This window comes from Thamnophis elegans, chromosome 9 (assembly GCF_009769535.1).
Source record: "Thamnophis elegans isolate rThaEle1 chromosome 9, rThaEle1.pri, whole genome shotgun sequence".
Lineage (NCBI taxonomy): Eukaryota > Metazoa > Chordata > Lepidosauria > Squamata > Colubridae > Thamnophis > Thamnophis elegans.
In genome coordinates, this window is record NC_045549.1 from 43,051,736 (window position 1) to 43,068,576 (window position 16,841).

At 37.0% G+C, this 16,841-nt stretch overlaps 2 protein-coding genes across 2 annotated transcripts; one reads left to right on the forward strand and one right to left on the reverse strand.

Annotated features, from left to right (window-relative positions):
* The first annotated feature begins 7 nt into the window (after window positions 1-7).
* On the forward strand, window positions 8-5,294 carry MAD2L1 (mitotic arrest deficient 2 like 1). The gene is made up of 6 exons (XM_032224545.1): window positions 8-63; window positions 170-273; window positions 2,165-2,311; window positions 3,585-3,705; window positions 4,327-4,430; window positions 4,885-5,294. Exons 2-6 carry the CDS (start codon window positions 201-203, stop codon window positions 5,055-5,057), a joined length of 618 nt encoding a protein of 205 aa, XP_032080436.1. The 5' UTR covers window positions 8-63; window positions 170-200; the 3' UTR covers window positions 5,058-5,294.
* Window positions 5,295-8,279: 2,985 nt separating this feature from the next.
* Window positions 8,280-13,850, reverse strand: RPL7L1 (ribosomal protein L7 like 1). The gene is made up of 7 exons (XM_032224576.1): window positions 13,764-13,850; window positions 13,233-13,341; window positions 11,800-11,963; window positions 10,691-10,828; window positions 10,105-10,214; window positions 9,785-9,999; window positions 8,280-8,738 (listed from the first exon to the last, which is right to left on the reverse strand). Exons 1-6 carry the CDS (start codon window positions 13,814-13,816, stop codon window positions 9,791-9,793), a joined length of 783 nt encoding a protein of 260 aa, XP_032080467.1. The 5' UTR covers window positions 13,817-13,850; the 3' UTR covers window positions 8,280-8,738; window positions 9,785-9,790.
* Between the last annotated feature and the right edge of the window lie 2,991 nt (window positions 13,851-16,841).

The window sequence follows — 16,841 nt, forward strand, 5'->3', positions numbered from 1 at the left end:
GAGCACATACGCCACCGGCTGTTCGGTCGCAGTAGCGTGAATCGCCTTGTACTCCCGCGAGAAGTGAGAGAGGCGGAGCTATATTTTAAATAGGTGGCGGGACGTCTTCTCGTTTCCTATCTGGGCCTGTAGGGTAAAGAAGGGCTTGTTTTTTTCGCTTCCGTTTCAGCCCAGATCTGTTTCACTGTTTCGGACGCCGAATGGCGAAACAGCAAAGCCGGGAGCAGGGCATCACCTTGCGGGGCAGCGCCGAGACTGTGGCGGAGTTTTTCTGTGAGTAACCGGGCGGGTAGGGACGGAAGTAATGCTGGTTTAAGAACATGAGCCAGCTCGGTCGGAAGAGAGGGACCCACATCCTTCCGGCTTTCTTTCTGCTTTATGAGACTTATTCCCAGGGATGGTGCTCGACCACAAGTCCTTTTGTGTCCGGTGGAATTTGCACCCGGATAGATGGACTCGGCCGAGACTCGGGGGAGGGGGCAGGGGAAGGACTCCGAGTTGCGTTTTGGGGCAATGAAGTGGGGGCTCATTGCGAGAGTGCTGCACTCGATTCGTTCTTTTTATCTTTTCCTTCGTTCTCCTTCCATCGCCACGAGTTATCCTTGCAGTAATTGTGTCTGGCTTGGCTCTTTAGAACAAGCACAAAATGCTAAGAACTTAAATTTGCAGTATAGTGCAAAAAAAGGCAATGTGCCTGGAGAGGACCTAAAGCAATTTGAAGGACGTTAACTGCTTAACCATGTATACGTTTATTCTCAAACGTGGGAGACAGTAACTTCAGCCTCGGTAAGGAAGAAATGCTTAACTTAAAATGAATGTGAAGAGCAAATCTAATGGAGGTTTGGGAGACTCAATTCTGGTCTGCATCTTGGCTGCGTTTAAGGCACAGCTTTAAGGTTTGTTCAGAATACAGTAATTGGTTGTTGGATATGATGAGAAAGAAAGTCCTAGGATTTGGTGCAATATACAGAATCTGAAATTTTATGTCCCAGTAGTATACCTTGGTGCAGGTAATTCTTGATTTATGACCACAATTGAGTTCAAAATTTCTGTTGCTAAGTGAGACAGTGAAGTGAGTTTTGCCCCAGTTTATGACCCTTCTTGCTACATTTGTTAAGTGAATTACTGCAGTTGTTAATTTAGTAACACGATTGTACAGTGAATCTGACTTCCCCATTTGCTTGTGAGAAAAGGTGATCTTGGGATACTGGAATAATCAGAAATATGACTCAATTGCCAAGCGTTGGAATTTTGATCATGTGACTACAATGGTTGTTAGCTTGAAAACTGGTCATAAATCATTTTTTTCAGTGTTGTAACTTCAGTGTTGTAAAAGTTCACTAAATGAACTTTTGTAAGTCAAGGACTACCTGTATATGCAAAGCAATCATATACCTGGTGAAGTGGTTAAGGCACTAGTCTAGAAAGCAGGAAACTATGAGTTCTAGTCCCTTCTAAGACATGAAGCCACCTGGATCTCCAGAAACATTCTTATCTTTGAGGGATGTTATTCCATAAGGTAGAGGCTGTGACAGAAGGCACAATTTCTAAGTCCTACAATATGGCAACATTTAATGTTAAGGATCTAGAGAACATCCATTCTGCTGGATCATACTGTAGAATCAGTATGTAGGATCATACAGCAGAAACAATTTTTGAAATAAGTGATCTCTCAGATATCCAACCCCTATGTCATATATAATAAACAGTGTTTATGACCTAAAGTTGCCAGCTTGGGGAAGGCTTAAAATACAAACAAAATAAATATTAAAACAACATAACACAATGGCCATGAGTAGTAAACAGAAGGTCTCAAATGCCAAGATAAATAGCTTTTTCAGCATGTACCAGTTGTATATCTTTGAGTTTGCTAATATTAATTGGTATAATAATTATAACAACACATGACAAAGAGCCATGGTGGCACAGAATACACTGCCAGCAGTTTGATCCTGACCAGCTCAAGGTAGATGGCCTTCCATCCTTCCAAGATATGTAAAATGAGGACCCAGATTGTTTGGGGGCAATATGCTGACTCTGTAAACTGTTTAGATAGGGCTGTAAAGCACTGTGAAGCAGTATATAAGTCTAACTGCTATTGCTATTATGATACTGCTTTTTAGATAATCAGATACAGTACTGTATGTATATTTTCTTCTTTCAGCCTATGGTATCAACAGTATCTTATATCAACGTGGAATATATCCTGCTGAAACATTTACACGTGTTCAAAAATATGGTCTTACCATGCTTGTTACTGCAGACTCTGAACTTAAAAATTATCTGAACAATGTTGTAGGACAACTGAAAGGTATACTTTGTTTAATCAAGGATCAAAATATTTAGATGCTTTGCAATGTTTATACAAAGTTGTAATCTTATAGGCATAATACCAAAAGAAAGGAAGACAAATGAATTAAGAACAGTTACATGCTGATTTTTTTAATGGTCATTTAAATTGATTACTGCATTTCCCATATAATATCATTGTGATGTTAAATGGTAGTGTATCTATTCAATACTAGATCTGCTTTTGCTTTGCAGCACTTTTATATTTACTCAAATTTTGCTACCAATTTATCTGCTCACATTTTACTTCAGTAAATTATGTGCCATAAAGCTATTGTCGACCATTAGAAATGGTAGAATTTTCATAATCTGCTTTAACCTGTTCAGCTGTTCCAACTGTGATCTCATTGCCACTGTGACTGCATCCATCCATTCTCTACACACGCACACACACACTGTATATACATTTAATATATGTGTAGTGTGTGTGTGTATATGTACTATATATATATATACACAAACATACACATACTGTGTTTTCCCAAAATACGACCTATACGATATGTATATGTACGTATATATGTATACATACTCTGTGTATGTATCTTTCTCAACTTTTTTTTTTATCTTTCTGTATTTTTGTATTATGGTATTACTATTTCTCAGTTTTTGGCATATATACAAATAATATATAAATAAAAAGGTAAAGCTTCTTTGCCCAATAGGGTTCAACTACTCATAAACAAGTTAGCATGATTTGCAAGCTCCATAGGGCAGGCATATCACTGATACCTAAACATGGGTTGCATTGCCATGTTTGGTTGCATTTGCCATCTGCATTTTTCTAGCTGCATCTCATCAGCCTTTTTGTTTTGCTAGGGCTCATTGAGAATCAAGTGTTTGAGACCAAGAAGAATCTGCTCAGGAACTCTAATTTAGTTGCCTCTGAATTCCAGTGTGTGACCACATAAATAGCAGGCTTACCTGCCTTATAGCTACTGGTATAATGTTTTTCAGTTGTCCTCGGGAAATGTTCCAGTTTATCTTAATTTCACATCTCATATAGTCAAGCAAAGCAATATTATGTACATATATAGGATAATGATCCAACTACACCAGGGGATATATAAGAATGTTATGTATTTTTAATTTTCTGTATTACTTATTTGGCATATTTAATCTTGTTAAATAAGCCATGAATTGTCTGTTGATACAAGTGTGATAGATAAGGTGCCCATGTATTTGACAGTTTCTCATTTGTAGAATTCAGGAAACTAACTTCTTGCTCTTCTTAGAATGGCTCTTTGAATGCCTTGTCCAACGGCTAGTGGTAGTTATCTCTAGTAAGGAAACCAGTGAAGTTCTTGAAAGATGGCAATTTGACATTGAATGTGACAAAACTGCCAAAAATGAAAAGTAAGTATATTTGTTGGAAAATGGAAAATGTAGCCCCCCACCCCCATTATTTCTTATTCAAAAGTTCTTGTTATTCCTGAAGTATATAGCTAGCCCAGCCCTCATCACAGGCTTTGCTTTATGATGTTTGTAGCATTATTCGGGTCTTACAAAGATCCCCATTCAACATGTTATTGAGCACCAAGAACATTCTTGTTCATTATTTGGTATGTGTCTCTGCTTTACTGCCAGAGTAATAATTTTAAAGCTATTTCACAAATATTAACATCTGTTATCAGTTGTACTACCTGTTTTGTCTCCATAATAACACTGAAAGTGTTCCAAAGAAGAGAAATAGCAGATTGAATTCATAAAAGTTATAGCCAAAATGTGCAGTTATTAGGTTTAATATTAGGTTATTAGATTTAGTTTTAAGGCTTATAATTGCTACCAATGGATCAGATAATTTGGAAAAAGTACAGAAAATTGATTGCAATGCTTGTATTAACTTCTCATCTTGGACATGTTAATCATTTAGGAAGTTAGTCTATTATGCCTGCCAGGTAGTAATATTAGTGGTAAAGACTATTTGATTTATATTTTATCTTCTTTTATACTGAGAACTTTTAATTGCTATTTTAGTGCACCAAGGCAGAAATCTCAGAAAGCTATCCAGGATGAAATCAAATCTATTATCAGACAAATAACAGCTACAGTGACATTCCTTCCTCTATTAGAAACTACCTGTAAGTATTATTGCTTAATGAGGGAGTGTAAGTTTGATTTTGGTACATTTCACGTGTACTATCTAATTGCAATTTTCACAAAAATTCTGTATGAGTCCTGTGACCAAATGCCTGCAAACCATCTCTACTAATATGAAGCTGACTAAAGTTGCAATATTTGTCATGTTTAAATAGTTGCCTAGCTTACAATCAATAATTCTGGATGGCATACAGGGGTAAGGGACAAGAGTTCAGGAGTTACAACTTGGTGGTTTCCCATGATTTATGTAACTGGGGTCACACCTCATAAATTGGGATTTTTAATTATGGTTTGCTAAACAAGTCATAATTGACTTGGTTCTTTTGTTACTTTAAGCTTATATGTTGCACTCAAGAAATGGATAGTTTTCTTTAAATGTTTATTCCAGATGCATGTAAATGTAGCAAAATAATCATTCATCTGTGATTCTTCCAGGTGCATTTGACTTACTCATATTCACAGACAAAGAACTGTCTGTTCCAGAAAAGTGGGAGGAGTCAGGACCACAGTTCATTACTAATTCTGAAGAAGTCCGTCTTCGTTCTTTCACTACTACAATACACAAAGTTAGCAGTATGGTGGCCTACAAAAAGGACACCTTGCTGTGATTTAGTAAATAACATTGTATATGTACCCTTTTGTAAGATTCATTACCCAACAGTAATTAAGATTTTTTCAAAATGCCAGCTTGGTTCTCTAAGCTGAAGCATCATCTTGTAAATATACATTAAGACTAGAATCCTGTCCTTTCAATATTACAATTGAATTCTGTCAGTGGTTTCCATGTAATAGAATGTATAATGTAAATGTCATTTTTAGTAAAAAATAAATTCATATGGTTTTTATTTGGTCTTATCTTAATTAGTGAAATAGTTACTGTATTTTTCAGAGTATAAGACGCACCAAGATTTTGAAGAGGCAAATTTTTAAAAAAAGTTTTTGCACTCTGCAGACCTCTCAAAAACGACCTTTTTTTGTTTTAGAAAAAAGGGCATGCGTAGCCTTTAGGAGGCTTATAAAGTGCTGGGGGCTGCAGGGGGGCAAAATTGAGCAAGAAACGGTCTGTTTGTCGCTCATTTCTGCCCTCCCTAGCACCCAAAGCACTTTGAAAGCCTCCTAAAGGCTATGCATGGGCATTTTTGTGAAGGGGTGGGGTTTTGGGAGGCAAAAGTGCTGTATTCAGTGTATAAGACACACCCAGATTTTTAGCCACTTTTTTTGAGGGAAAGAGGTGCATCTTATACTCTGAAAAATACGGTATTTGTTTGAAGTCAAAAAGCTGTATTACAGATAAACTAGTTATGTGAAAAAGTACACTCTATTTTAGTTCTATGGTTTTAAATATGAGGACATATAAAAATCATCTGGTCCTTAGCAGTTAAAAGAAGTAAATACAACCTCAGATGAACAGCATATATTACACAATACCATCATTTATTTTACAAAAAGAAAGCAACTCGAGAAACCATATGCGAAAAACTAAGTACACCTTTACTACGGTACTTCCTTAGATATGAAGACGCTACGTAGCAGCCAAGTGTTGCTAATCAATTGTCTTTGATCAACTGATTATCATCGGCAAGTATGACTACCTTTATAAAAGCTGAAGTATTAAGAGAGTGCTGGTCTCCAGCATTGAGGTATGTGTTATCACAATGCAAAAAATACATCACCAATGAACTTAAGAGAAGCAATTGTCACTTCCCATCGTTCTGAGAAGTGAAACAATCCAAAGTCCATCATTCTACAATGGGGAAGATCATTCACAAGTGGAAAACATTCAAGACAGTTGCAATCTTCCCAGGAGTGGACAATTCAGCAAATTCACCTCAAGGTCAGACATGAGAAATTGCAAAAAATCCAAGTTACATCTCACTCTAGAGGCCTCAGCATGTTAATTCTTAACATTTATGACAGTACAATTAGAAAAAGGTTGACCAAGTATGTTTGGTTTGGAAGGGTTGCCAGGAGAAAGCCTCTCCTCTATAAAGAGCATGGCAACATGGCTTAGGTTTAAAAAGTTTCATTTGAACAAATCACAAGATTTCTCTTGTAGAGATAACAGATGTTTGGTCATAATGCCCAGTGACAAACACGGCATATCAACAGAACACATCTCATACCAACTGTCAAGCATAGTGACCGTTGGGGGTAGGGTGGGGTGATGATTTGGGCTTGTTTTGCAGCCACAGGACCTGTGTGCCTTGCAGTCATTGAGTCAACTATGAAAATTCAACATATTCTAAAGTTAAATGTGATAACATGTCCGACAGCTAGCTTATTCAATATATAATAGCATAATGATCCCAAGCAGACCTCAAATCTACAACAGAACGGCTGAAAAAAATGTTTCAATGACCCAATTCAAGTCCAGACCTCAACCCAATTGAAATGCTGTGGCGAGACCTCAAGAGAGCAGTGCATAAACAAATGTCCACAAACCCCAATGAATTGAAGCAATGTTGTGAAGAAGAGTGGGCCAAATTTTCCCACAATTATGTGAGACTGTTAAATTCATACAGAAAATTATTACCTCAAGTTATTGCTGCTAAAGATGATTCTACACACTACTGAATCAAGGTGTATTTAGCTTTTTTACACATGGCTTATCCACTTTGGCTTTTTTTGTATAATAAATGATGACATGGTATATGTCGTCTTGTTTTTAATCTGAGCTTGTATTTATCTACTTTTAAGAACTGCTAAAGGACCAGATGATTTTTATATGTCCTTAGATGCAAAACCACAGAACTCAAAGAAGGTGTACTTTCTTTTTCAAATGACTATATATGATTTTGCATATTGGATACAAACACATCCTGCAAGTTAAAAATTTACCTTACAAATATTCCAATGTTGACTACTGCAATAGGGCAAATAAGTAAACAACTATACAAAATGGAAGATTCAAGGTGGTAGTCCATTGTTGCAACTGGAATGGTATAAATATACTTTCTAAATAGATCCTATATGAAAACTGAACCCTAGACTTTCAGGGAAGAATTGGCAATTTGAAAATGACTACGCAGAATAAACAATGGACAAGGAAAGAACTTGAGTTCACCCACAAGTATTCCATATAGTTGCTCCTTGTGACGAGACAGCAGTCTTTTACAAATTTAGAACTCTGGGTGATTAGGGAAAGCCATCTTTTGCTCAAACCAAGGCTGGCACCTTTCAAAAGAACATACTTCCTTTTCTAAACACTTAGAAATTGTTTAACTGCTTTTCAGTTATTACGAACCTTTGAATCCACAGTAAAGTGCAGGTGACTCTCCTTTAATCCTTAACAAAAAGCTTTAAACAGAAGTTTAAAAACATTTTAAAAAATCTTTGAGAATAAGCAGCAAAAGGTGATTGGAATTTTGATTCTGGAAAGTTACAAATGGTCCAGACCGATTTGAAATAAAGTTTTGGAAGTACTGATAATTATAAGAATCCTATGTGAAAATACTTTTGTTTTGAATTATCCTAAAAAGGAACATGCATAGCAAGCTTTTTAAGCACTAAACAAAAGCAGAGGTGGGTTGTAGATAAGATGTGAGGGAAGAAAAATCAAAAATATCAGCTGAAAGAAGCCGCTGAAGGAGAAAATGAGGAATAAAAGTCTTTTGGGGTAAATGGAGCAACATAGCCCAGCCTTGCCTTTCTGCATTTTGTTATATTAAAATCTCTTATCACCAACGCACATTGTTTTGGTTTTGACAAAGCATGACTGACTTGTTTTATAAACTCAAACACAATGGTTCGTCCTGGTTCCAAAATAAAACTTTATTGTGTTCAACCCTAATTCAACTTATATATAAACTGAGCCAAAGGAATTCAGTACCTATATTTCATTCTTTTATTTATTAAATTTGTTTGCCTCCATCTCACCACAAGCACAAAAGCTTTAACTTAAAAAGATATTTTACAATAGCTTTTATAAAATAATTTTAGATAAATTGTATTTACACACACGTAGGGAAATCTGTGTATATCAGGTTGCATTGCTTATTGTCCCTCAGTTTCTCCATTGCCCTTTACATATAAATTTGGAAATCAAAATCTGTAGATGATTCACATGTCTGAGATTTTACAAATTCTTTTTCCATTTTCAATACACATAATCATACTTTACTGTTGTTGATCACATCAATTTACTTGAAGCCTAGTTGCTGGATTATCTTTGTTTTCCTCCTCCAATTATGAAATAACTATGCCACATTATCTCAGAAGCTTCTGGGAAACGAATGTACATCATGGAGTACAAATGGATGCCTTCCAGAATTTCCTCTGAAAACATTTTTCTGAAAAACAGTACAGGTCATTTTTAAAAGCATCGAAATGATATTTACTTTTTGACAAGGAATGCTAAGAAAATATTTTAAAACTGAACTGAAAGCAAGTTTAAAAAGAAGTTACAAATGAGATATAATCTTATCACAATATTGCAAATTTTAAGAACAAAACTTTAAAACTCGGTACATTTCATTTGAATGGGACTTAGATAATTTAATAATTTACTGAATTTACATACCCATCTTGCTATCACGACTGGTGGCTTACATGGTGAAAAAGCAATATTATAAAACATTTCAACAGTAGATATAACAGTACAATTAACAGAATTAGTTAAGATGAATATACAGTGGAGGGGAGGTGGGATCTTCTATTTAATCCATTAACCACCTTGAGTTGGCACACTCCCATCTGGGACCCAGGTCCATCAGCAGAGCCAGATTTTAAGGCTCTTTCAAAAAGGTGGAAGCAGATCTCACCTTAAGAGGTGTAATGTCCAGGACGGAAGCCAAAGTAGAAAGGCTCTTCTGGATCCTGCCAGCCAGAATTGCTTGGATAAAAAGGTCCCGAGCAAGGCCCTTCTATTGGCACAGGTGGGGTGGGATCCCATTGGGGTCAGACAGCTCCTCAGTTATGGGGATTTATACCATTGGAGTTATACAGAATACAACACAATTGAATAGCCCTGACTTGAATCTTACGCTATTCCTACTTGTGGTTTATTGGGATCTTCATGACATGTGAAAATAACAGAATACAGTCCTCATTTAATGATCACTTGTTCAGTGAATTGACATATATAATGATGCTGAACAGTCAGTCCTTGTACTTATCTTAGTTGCAGTTTCCCCACAGTCACATGATTACAATCTGGATTTTGGTGTAAAACTTGTTTAATTTGACTTCTGATGACTTCACAAACACATTTGTATCTGGTCTGGCAGAAATAGTTGACCAGTATCATTTCTGAGAAAGTTATTTTTGACGTATCACTCTAGTGCTATAAGCTGATGAGTTCAGAACCCAACAATTGGCAAGTCAATGCAGTACTTACATGGCTCTAGTTCAAAAGACGTACAAGCTGATTAATATCATTGCCTCGAAATCCAGGATTACCAATCTCTTTCTGAAATCCCATTTTATTACGGGCTGCATGCCGAGCGACGGACAGACAGAATGGCCACAAAAAATTATTGACTTCATTAAAGTACTTTCCAGCAGAGTAAACTTCATGAATAACATCTTCCAGACAAATAATTCCATGGTTTCCTATGGACAGAAAAAAAAAAGTGTTTTGGAAATGAAATGCCTTTCAATCGTCACCAGATTGCAAAGAAACACTGTCCCAACATCCCATGCCATTTGTTATCTTACCTAGATGTTCCTCTATCAGAACATTATCTGTCAAAGCAACCTTTTTATTTTGGATCTTTGCATGGCCTCGTTTCAGTATCAACTCTCGAATAGATTTAAGATTGGGATACCTGTGTAAATATAAATCTAGTAATAATTTTGGAAATAACAAAAAACTCAAGACAATTTACAATATCTCAATGGAATAATTTGTCCAAACTGATCCAAAAAGGAAAGTACTGTACTATATATTCTTGCTATCTAGCTTTTGTTTTTAAGACATTACATTTTGTATCTTCCAAAAACCTGAACAATTATGAAAATTTCATCTTAAATTGCCTTTTCAAAAATATGCACATTATCTCCATTCTTATTTTCTTTCTGCCAGCTTAATATTTCAACCTTCCAATGTCACAGCACTTATAGTCTAAAATTTGGATTGTTCCATCAATTTATTACCATGATTCAAATTTAAAAATGTGCAATACCGCAAATAATTCATATATAATAAAAATAGTATTTATAATCTATTAGTATGCATTTGTTATCCATTTTCGGCATCGCCATTAATCATACTTCTATGTAATTTTAAAAAATACATACTAACCCCCATGCCACATAAGGCTCCACTGTTTGCAGCATTTTTAATGAAGCTGGTGTCAATTTAACAAATGTGCCACTGTAAATCTTTCTTAATCTCAGCCTCTGTATCACAAGTCGCACCCGAGAACTGACTCCTTTAATTCTAAATCAACAGAAGTAAATATTGTCATTAGGCAAATCTGCATCTTGGATTTTCCAACAACAAAAAATAACAGAGATATCTGTCAATGGTGCACAATACTATTGCAAACCTAAAATCCTTTTAATTCAATAGCTAATTTTCAGACATAGCTGTCTTGATACAACACATGCAATGATTATTTTCAGGTGTCAAGTCTTTTCTTAACGTACAATGATCTGAGACTCTAGCTCAAAGTACTTCCATGTCATCTGAAATTTTAGAAATTAAAGACACATAGAAAGCATCAACTTGAGTATAAAATGGCCTGATTTAAAGGTCTGATATGTTAAAAAAAAAGCAAGTTATATTTAAATACTTGTATAAATCTTAGAATTGAGGATTCAATACCAAATACCCAGTTAATAATCTTTAGTGCTATCACTAAAGATTATTATAAATTATCACTGTGGTAGCACTAAAGATTATTATCAATTTCACTGTGATGTGTACTGCTGCACTACGATTTAGATGCTCAATCTGGAGATGGGAGTGAGATGCTTATCTATATTACTCATTTGTTACCTTTTCTATTATCCAGAATGCTCTCCACTATTCTAAGCTCAGTACACCTATAAAAAGTAGCTGTTTATGTAAGCAAGTGGATCTGCACTTTACAAGATCAAATCAAATCATTTTTACAGCCATAAAACCAGATATAATAAAATATATAATAGATTGTAGTCATCTGTAATTTTAATATTGTAAATAAATTCCTTGCCAGTTCTTAACAATTCCAACTATCAGAGAGAGAGGGCAGTCTTCCCACAAGTATGTCAATTCATCAGGAAGGAGCTACCCTATTAAGGTAATTAATTTACAATCCCTTATTGGTGAGAACAAGCTACCCTTACTTCAGAGTTATTTTTATTCATTTAGAAGCAATAGGAGCAAACTCCTATTAAAATAATCATAGAGAATGAAGTGTTCCTTACACTGCAATTCGTACAGCAAATGCCAATTTGTGTCCATCAGGCATTGTCATCTGTCCAGGCTTATGTTCCATGCGTCGCAGACGGACATCATCTCTGTGTTTTCTCTGAGAGTCTCTCAAAAAAACTTCAAGGCGTTTGAATCTGATCTGTTTTCCACTCTGATGCTGTTAAAAGACAAAAACAAGTTTTTTTAAAAAAATACACATACTTAAATCACTGCATTGCTATTTATATACTGCAATTTTAATGAGAACTATGTGTTTTAAAGTGACGTGCTGGTTCAGTGGCTGATGCTGAGCTTGTAGATCAGGTCAGCAATTCAGCGGTTTGAATCCCTAGTGCTGCATAACGGAGTGAGCTCCCATTACTTGGCACAGCTTCTGCCAACCTAGAAGTTTGAAAGCACGTAAAAAATGCAAGTAGAAAAATAGGAACCACCTTGGTGGGAAGGTAACAGCGCTCCGAGCACCTTTGGTATTTAGTCATGCTGGTCACATGACCATGGAGAAGTTTTTGGATAGTGCTGGCCCTTCAGCTTAAAAACGGAGATGAGCACCCCCTCTAAAGCCAGAAACGACTAGTAAGCATGTGTGGGGGAACCTTTACCTTTAAGTGTTTTAAAAAGCTTCCAATGATAGTGATCTAAGGGTTAAGAGTTAATTAGATAAGGGATAAATGGGGCCAAGTGAAAAATAAGTCTGGTTTTTGATGAAACAAAAGTTTTGTTATAGCAAAAATTAACATATTTAAAAAGTTTTTATGTTTATGAAATTCACCACTTAGGCATAACACTCAATCACAGTATTTATGCATTGATTTTTATTTTGACCTGCCTTTTATTTTAATCAACTCAAGGTGGCATACATACCTAATACTCCTTTCTCAGTCATCACTACCACAACACTGTGAATTGGGCTGAAAGAAGAGTGACTGGCAAGCTTTTATTCCTAAGTGAGAACTAGAGTCTCCCAGTTCTAGTCTACTATAACAAATTAGATCTCAGTAAGCTACTATGATTCCTACAACTACATGAAGAATATTATAACTAGGTTTTTATAAATAATGAACATGAAAAGTGGAAGGGAAGTTTTGTGAAATGTAAGCATCAACCTGCAAGAGACAATGAGGAGACACTACCTATTTTTGGAGAAGGAACCATAAAATGTGAGGACAAACCACAGAACATATCAGATATGACATCAATACCTGTAAACCAACTGAAAAGAGAGCACGATAAACTTAGATTTTTATTCATACTGCATGTTTTAAATTTGATTTTTTTTTTAAAAAAAAGAAAATCCTCTGGTATTTGCTGCTCCTTAATCTCCCAGTCCCAAACAATCCTGTTTGAGAATATTTCTGCCCAAAGCAATCCAGGCTCTTGATGTTACCAATCTTATAACATGGTTTGCCCTACTTTAGGTGAACCCTACCTTTCTCTTGTCAAGTAGGGCTTGCTTTGCCTGGGTGGCCTTGATTGCCTGATAGACTTTTCTTTTCTTTAGGATGTTTTCTGGTACCAGAGGAATCTTCTTTGGAGGCCTAAAGAAAAAGCAATCATTATTTAGTATAACTCAGTGCATATGTATTTAAAGAAAGCTATTTTACACCCACCGACAATTGTTATCAGACCTTCATACTTAGCCAGAACCCCTGGTAGTCTCACTGGGGGCATACATATTATGAGAGAGACTACATTTAAACTCTCCTTTGGGAGGGAAGGTGCCGTTTCCTATTTAAATTTGTGGTTAAATGCATTTGGACCCGCAAACGTTCCTGTCCCATCCAGGTAAAGCTTCTAAGAAATCAAGATTTTCCCGCAACGATCTTTCTCTACCGATTCAGCGAAAACTTACCCACCCTTTTCATTTAGCCTCTATTTATGAATATACAGTCCCACAAACTTTCTAAAACTGCGACCTATCGGGAGATGGAAATAGATTTTCCTATGTATCAAAACTCACTCGAGTTCCGCCATGCCTCCTTCCCTAGGATCCTCGCTAACGGCACCGCGCATGCGCAAACTGACTGCCGCAAAATTGGAGGAAATGATTCGTGTTGGGAGTCGTAAAGCGTCTCTATTATGAAACCTCGGCTTCGAAAAACGTTAGGTTGGTTCTTTTTTGGTTTAAAACGTAGCAGTTTTATAGCAAGTTTTATATGCAATTTATAGCAGTTTTTTTTTTTTTTAAATCGTATCATTGCGGAAAGGGAGTTTTCTGGATAGCTTTGAAAACTGGGAGGTGGAGGCAGAAAGTGGCGTTTTCCCATTAAAACCCGCTGAGAAAGAATAAGCCTCCCAGATCTGGGTTGTACAAATCCAGGTGATTCCCCCTAAATCAACCGGAAGATCTAGAGTTAGTCCAGATTAGATAAGATTAGAATTTAAGTGTTTTGTCTTGAAGCCACTCAACAAGATTGGGTAGGAAGTAAGAGAGGGAGAAAGTGTAAAACCACTTAGAATTTTAGTGCCGGTCTTATGTCAAGGTTTGTTTTGTTTTCAAGGTTTCCGGAACTTCGAAAACGCAATATCGGTGCTAAAATAGCCATGAATGCGTAGGAAAGTTTTATGCCCAGCCTTCAATATTAGTACTGCACATCCCAAAGATATGACAATTAATTTGCAAAGATATGGCTCATTCTACACTTAAACTGCCTGTTCCGATAAGGCGACATGACTGCATATGCTTAGTTGATTTGTTTCAAAATACTATATATGTTTTTTTTTAATATGAAGAATAAATGAAGGTACAGTGTAAGAAACATTGGGGTTGTTTGTTTGTTTTTTGCACAGGCAGGACACATATTCAGTTACAACTGCTTAAAATTGTAAAGATTTTTTTCCAGTTTCTGATTTTTTTTAATTCAGCAGAATTTTTAGAAAAGTAGGGAGAGAGGACTTCTGAAATCGAAAAGTTAGATTTCTCTAATAAAGTATATAACAAACATACATTTGAAATGGAGTTGTTTTGTTATTTCTTGTCTTTTTCTATTAGAAAGGTTTGTCCTCACAGCAGTCTTATTAAGTTCCTCGATCCCTTTAAGTAAATTATCTGAAAATGAAACTGACATAAAGAGAACCATTTCCAGATCTCAGCTTCTTTCTCCACTTCTCGCAAGCTGATTGCCTGGCACTCTGTCCTAGCTGCTTATCACAAACTAGCTGGATACCCATGCTTCACAATGAAACTATGTACTCCTATGAAACTCCTGCAATGCAGGAGAAATCCAGTTCACTCTGGTTCAATCCGTTGGCTCGGTGGTCGATGATTGAAACACATAAGGGAATATCGCTCCCGCTGCCTTGAGTCTGGAAGCAGTTCCATTGGTGGAAGATGTAGACATTTTGATGAGGTACCGACGTTTAATACTGTAAAGAGCCCAGACTGCTCCTGAATGAAGGAGTGGAAAGTTTGCCAATTTGAACTGAGGTAATGGAATGTGAGGCAACTGGCAGTTGGAACAGAGTTCAGGTGGGGAGGGGGAGTAGAATTCCTTAGCATCAGAGTATGTTTATTACTGCATAAGAAATACTAATGAACTGATGGTCATTTCAAAAAATCCTTTCTTAGCAAGCACCTAGAAGCCAAGCGGAACATATTTAACTTTAACTTTTAACTTTAATAGAATTTGTATGCCGCCCACTCCCTAGGGACTCTGGGCGGCTCACAACAAAGTAAAACATTTAAAATATTTAAAAATACAATATTAAAATTAATACAACATCCATTCCATCAAGTGGAGCTGGAAATTAATCAACAGCCCCAGCCCTGTGGAACAGCCAGGTCTTGGTCGCTTTACAGAAGGCCGGGAGAGTGGTGAGGGTCCGGATCTCTGTGGGTAGCTCGTCCCACAAGGCCGGTGCAGCTACAGAGAAGGCCCTCCCTTGGGGAGCCGCCAGCCGGCATTGTCCGGTCGATGGCATCCGGAGGAAGCCAAATCTGTGTGATCTTATTGGTTGTTGGGAGGTAAATGGCAGGAGGCGGTCTCTCAGGTAGCCAGGTCCAATACCATGTAGGGCTTTAAAAGTAACGACTAGCACCTTGAAGCGGGTCCGGAGACCAATGGGAAGCCAGTGCAGCTCGCGGAGGATAGGTGTAACATGGGTGTATCAGCTCGCGCGGCTGCATTCTGGACCAGCTGTAGTCTTTGGACACTCTTCATGGGCAGCCCCATGTAGAGTGCGTTACTTTTTTTTTTTCTTGTGAAAATACGTTTATTTCCATTTCATTCCATACCATCACATGTATACTGTGCATAACCGGGGCATATAACATTGAATAATAAACACAGCCCTCGCTTTTATAAACAATACCCCCCAAAATACAAACCCAATATACCACCTTGACTCACCATACACCCTCTTTCACCCCCCTCCAACTTTCATTCTTCCTTCCGACATTCCCCTCTACCTACTTCCCCTCCCGCTCTAGCACTCCTCTCTCCCAATACCTTCCCTCCCTTCCTTCTCCTCCTGCCTCCAATCCTCTCTCCCACCCTCTCTACCCCTCTTTCTTCTTTCGCTCTACTCCTCTCTTCGGTGTATTTGTATTGTCTATCAATATGTTCAGCTTGTCCTATTCTTACCCTAACATTAAGAAGCCACAGTATACAAGTGCAATCATGTACTTTAAGATCTAACACATATTATATTTCCCCCCTCCCCCTAAAACCCCACCTCCCTTCCCTCCCCCCGACTTCCCAGAGCCCATACACGGTATAACTTTTTAACAAACACAGTCTAAAGTATCTTAAAACAACTCAGCTTCTTACTGTTACCCAAACTTTAAACAGTTTAACTTATTGCTAATCTTAAGCATAGGCTATCTGGAGTTTCTTAGTCCCATATTTGCTTTGTGTATAATCAATCCATTTTTTCCAGTCTCGTTTATATCTCTCGTTTGAATGTTCTTTAAGATATGCTGAAATTTTTGCCATCTCGGCTAAGTTTATAACTTTCAAAGTCCATTCTTGAGTTGTAGGCACGTCTTCCTTCTTCCAATATTGCGCCACCAACAGTCTTGCTGCCGTTATTAAATACA

Coding starts and splice junctions, on each gene's coding strand:
- MAD2L1 (XM_032224545.1), top strand. CDS start 201: ATGGCGAAACAGCAAAGCCGGGAGCAGGGCATCACCTTGCGGGGCAGC. Junction 274..2,164: donor GACTGTGGCGGAGTTTTTCT/GTGAGTAACCGG, acceptor TTCTTCTTTCAG/CCTATGGTATCAACAGTATC. Junction 3,706..4,326: donor AAAACTGCCAAAAATGAAAA/GTAAGTATATTT, acceptor TTGCTATTTTAG/TGCACCAAGGCAGAAATCTC.
- RPL7L1 (XM_032224576.1), bottom strand. CDS start 13,816: ATGCGCGGTGCCGTTAGCGAGGATCCTAGGGAAGGAGGCATGGCGGAA. Junction 11,964..13,232: donor CCCTACTTGACAAGAGAAAG/GTAGGGTTCACC, acceptor GTCTTTTAACAG/CATCAGAGTGGAAAACAGAT. Junction 10,215..10,690: donor GAGCCTTATGTGGCATGGGG/GTTAGTATGTAT, acceptor ATATTTACACAG/GTATCCCAATCTTAAATCTA.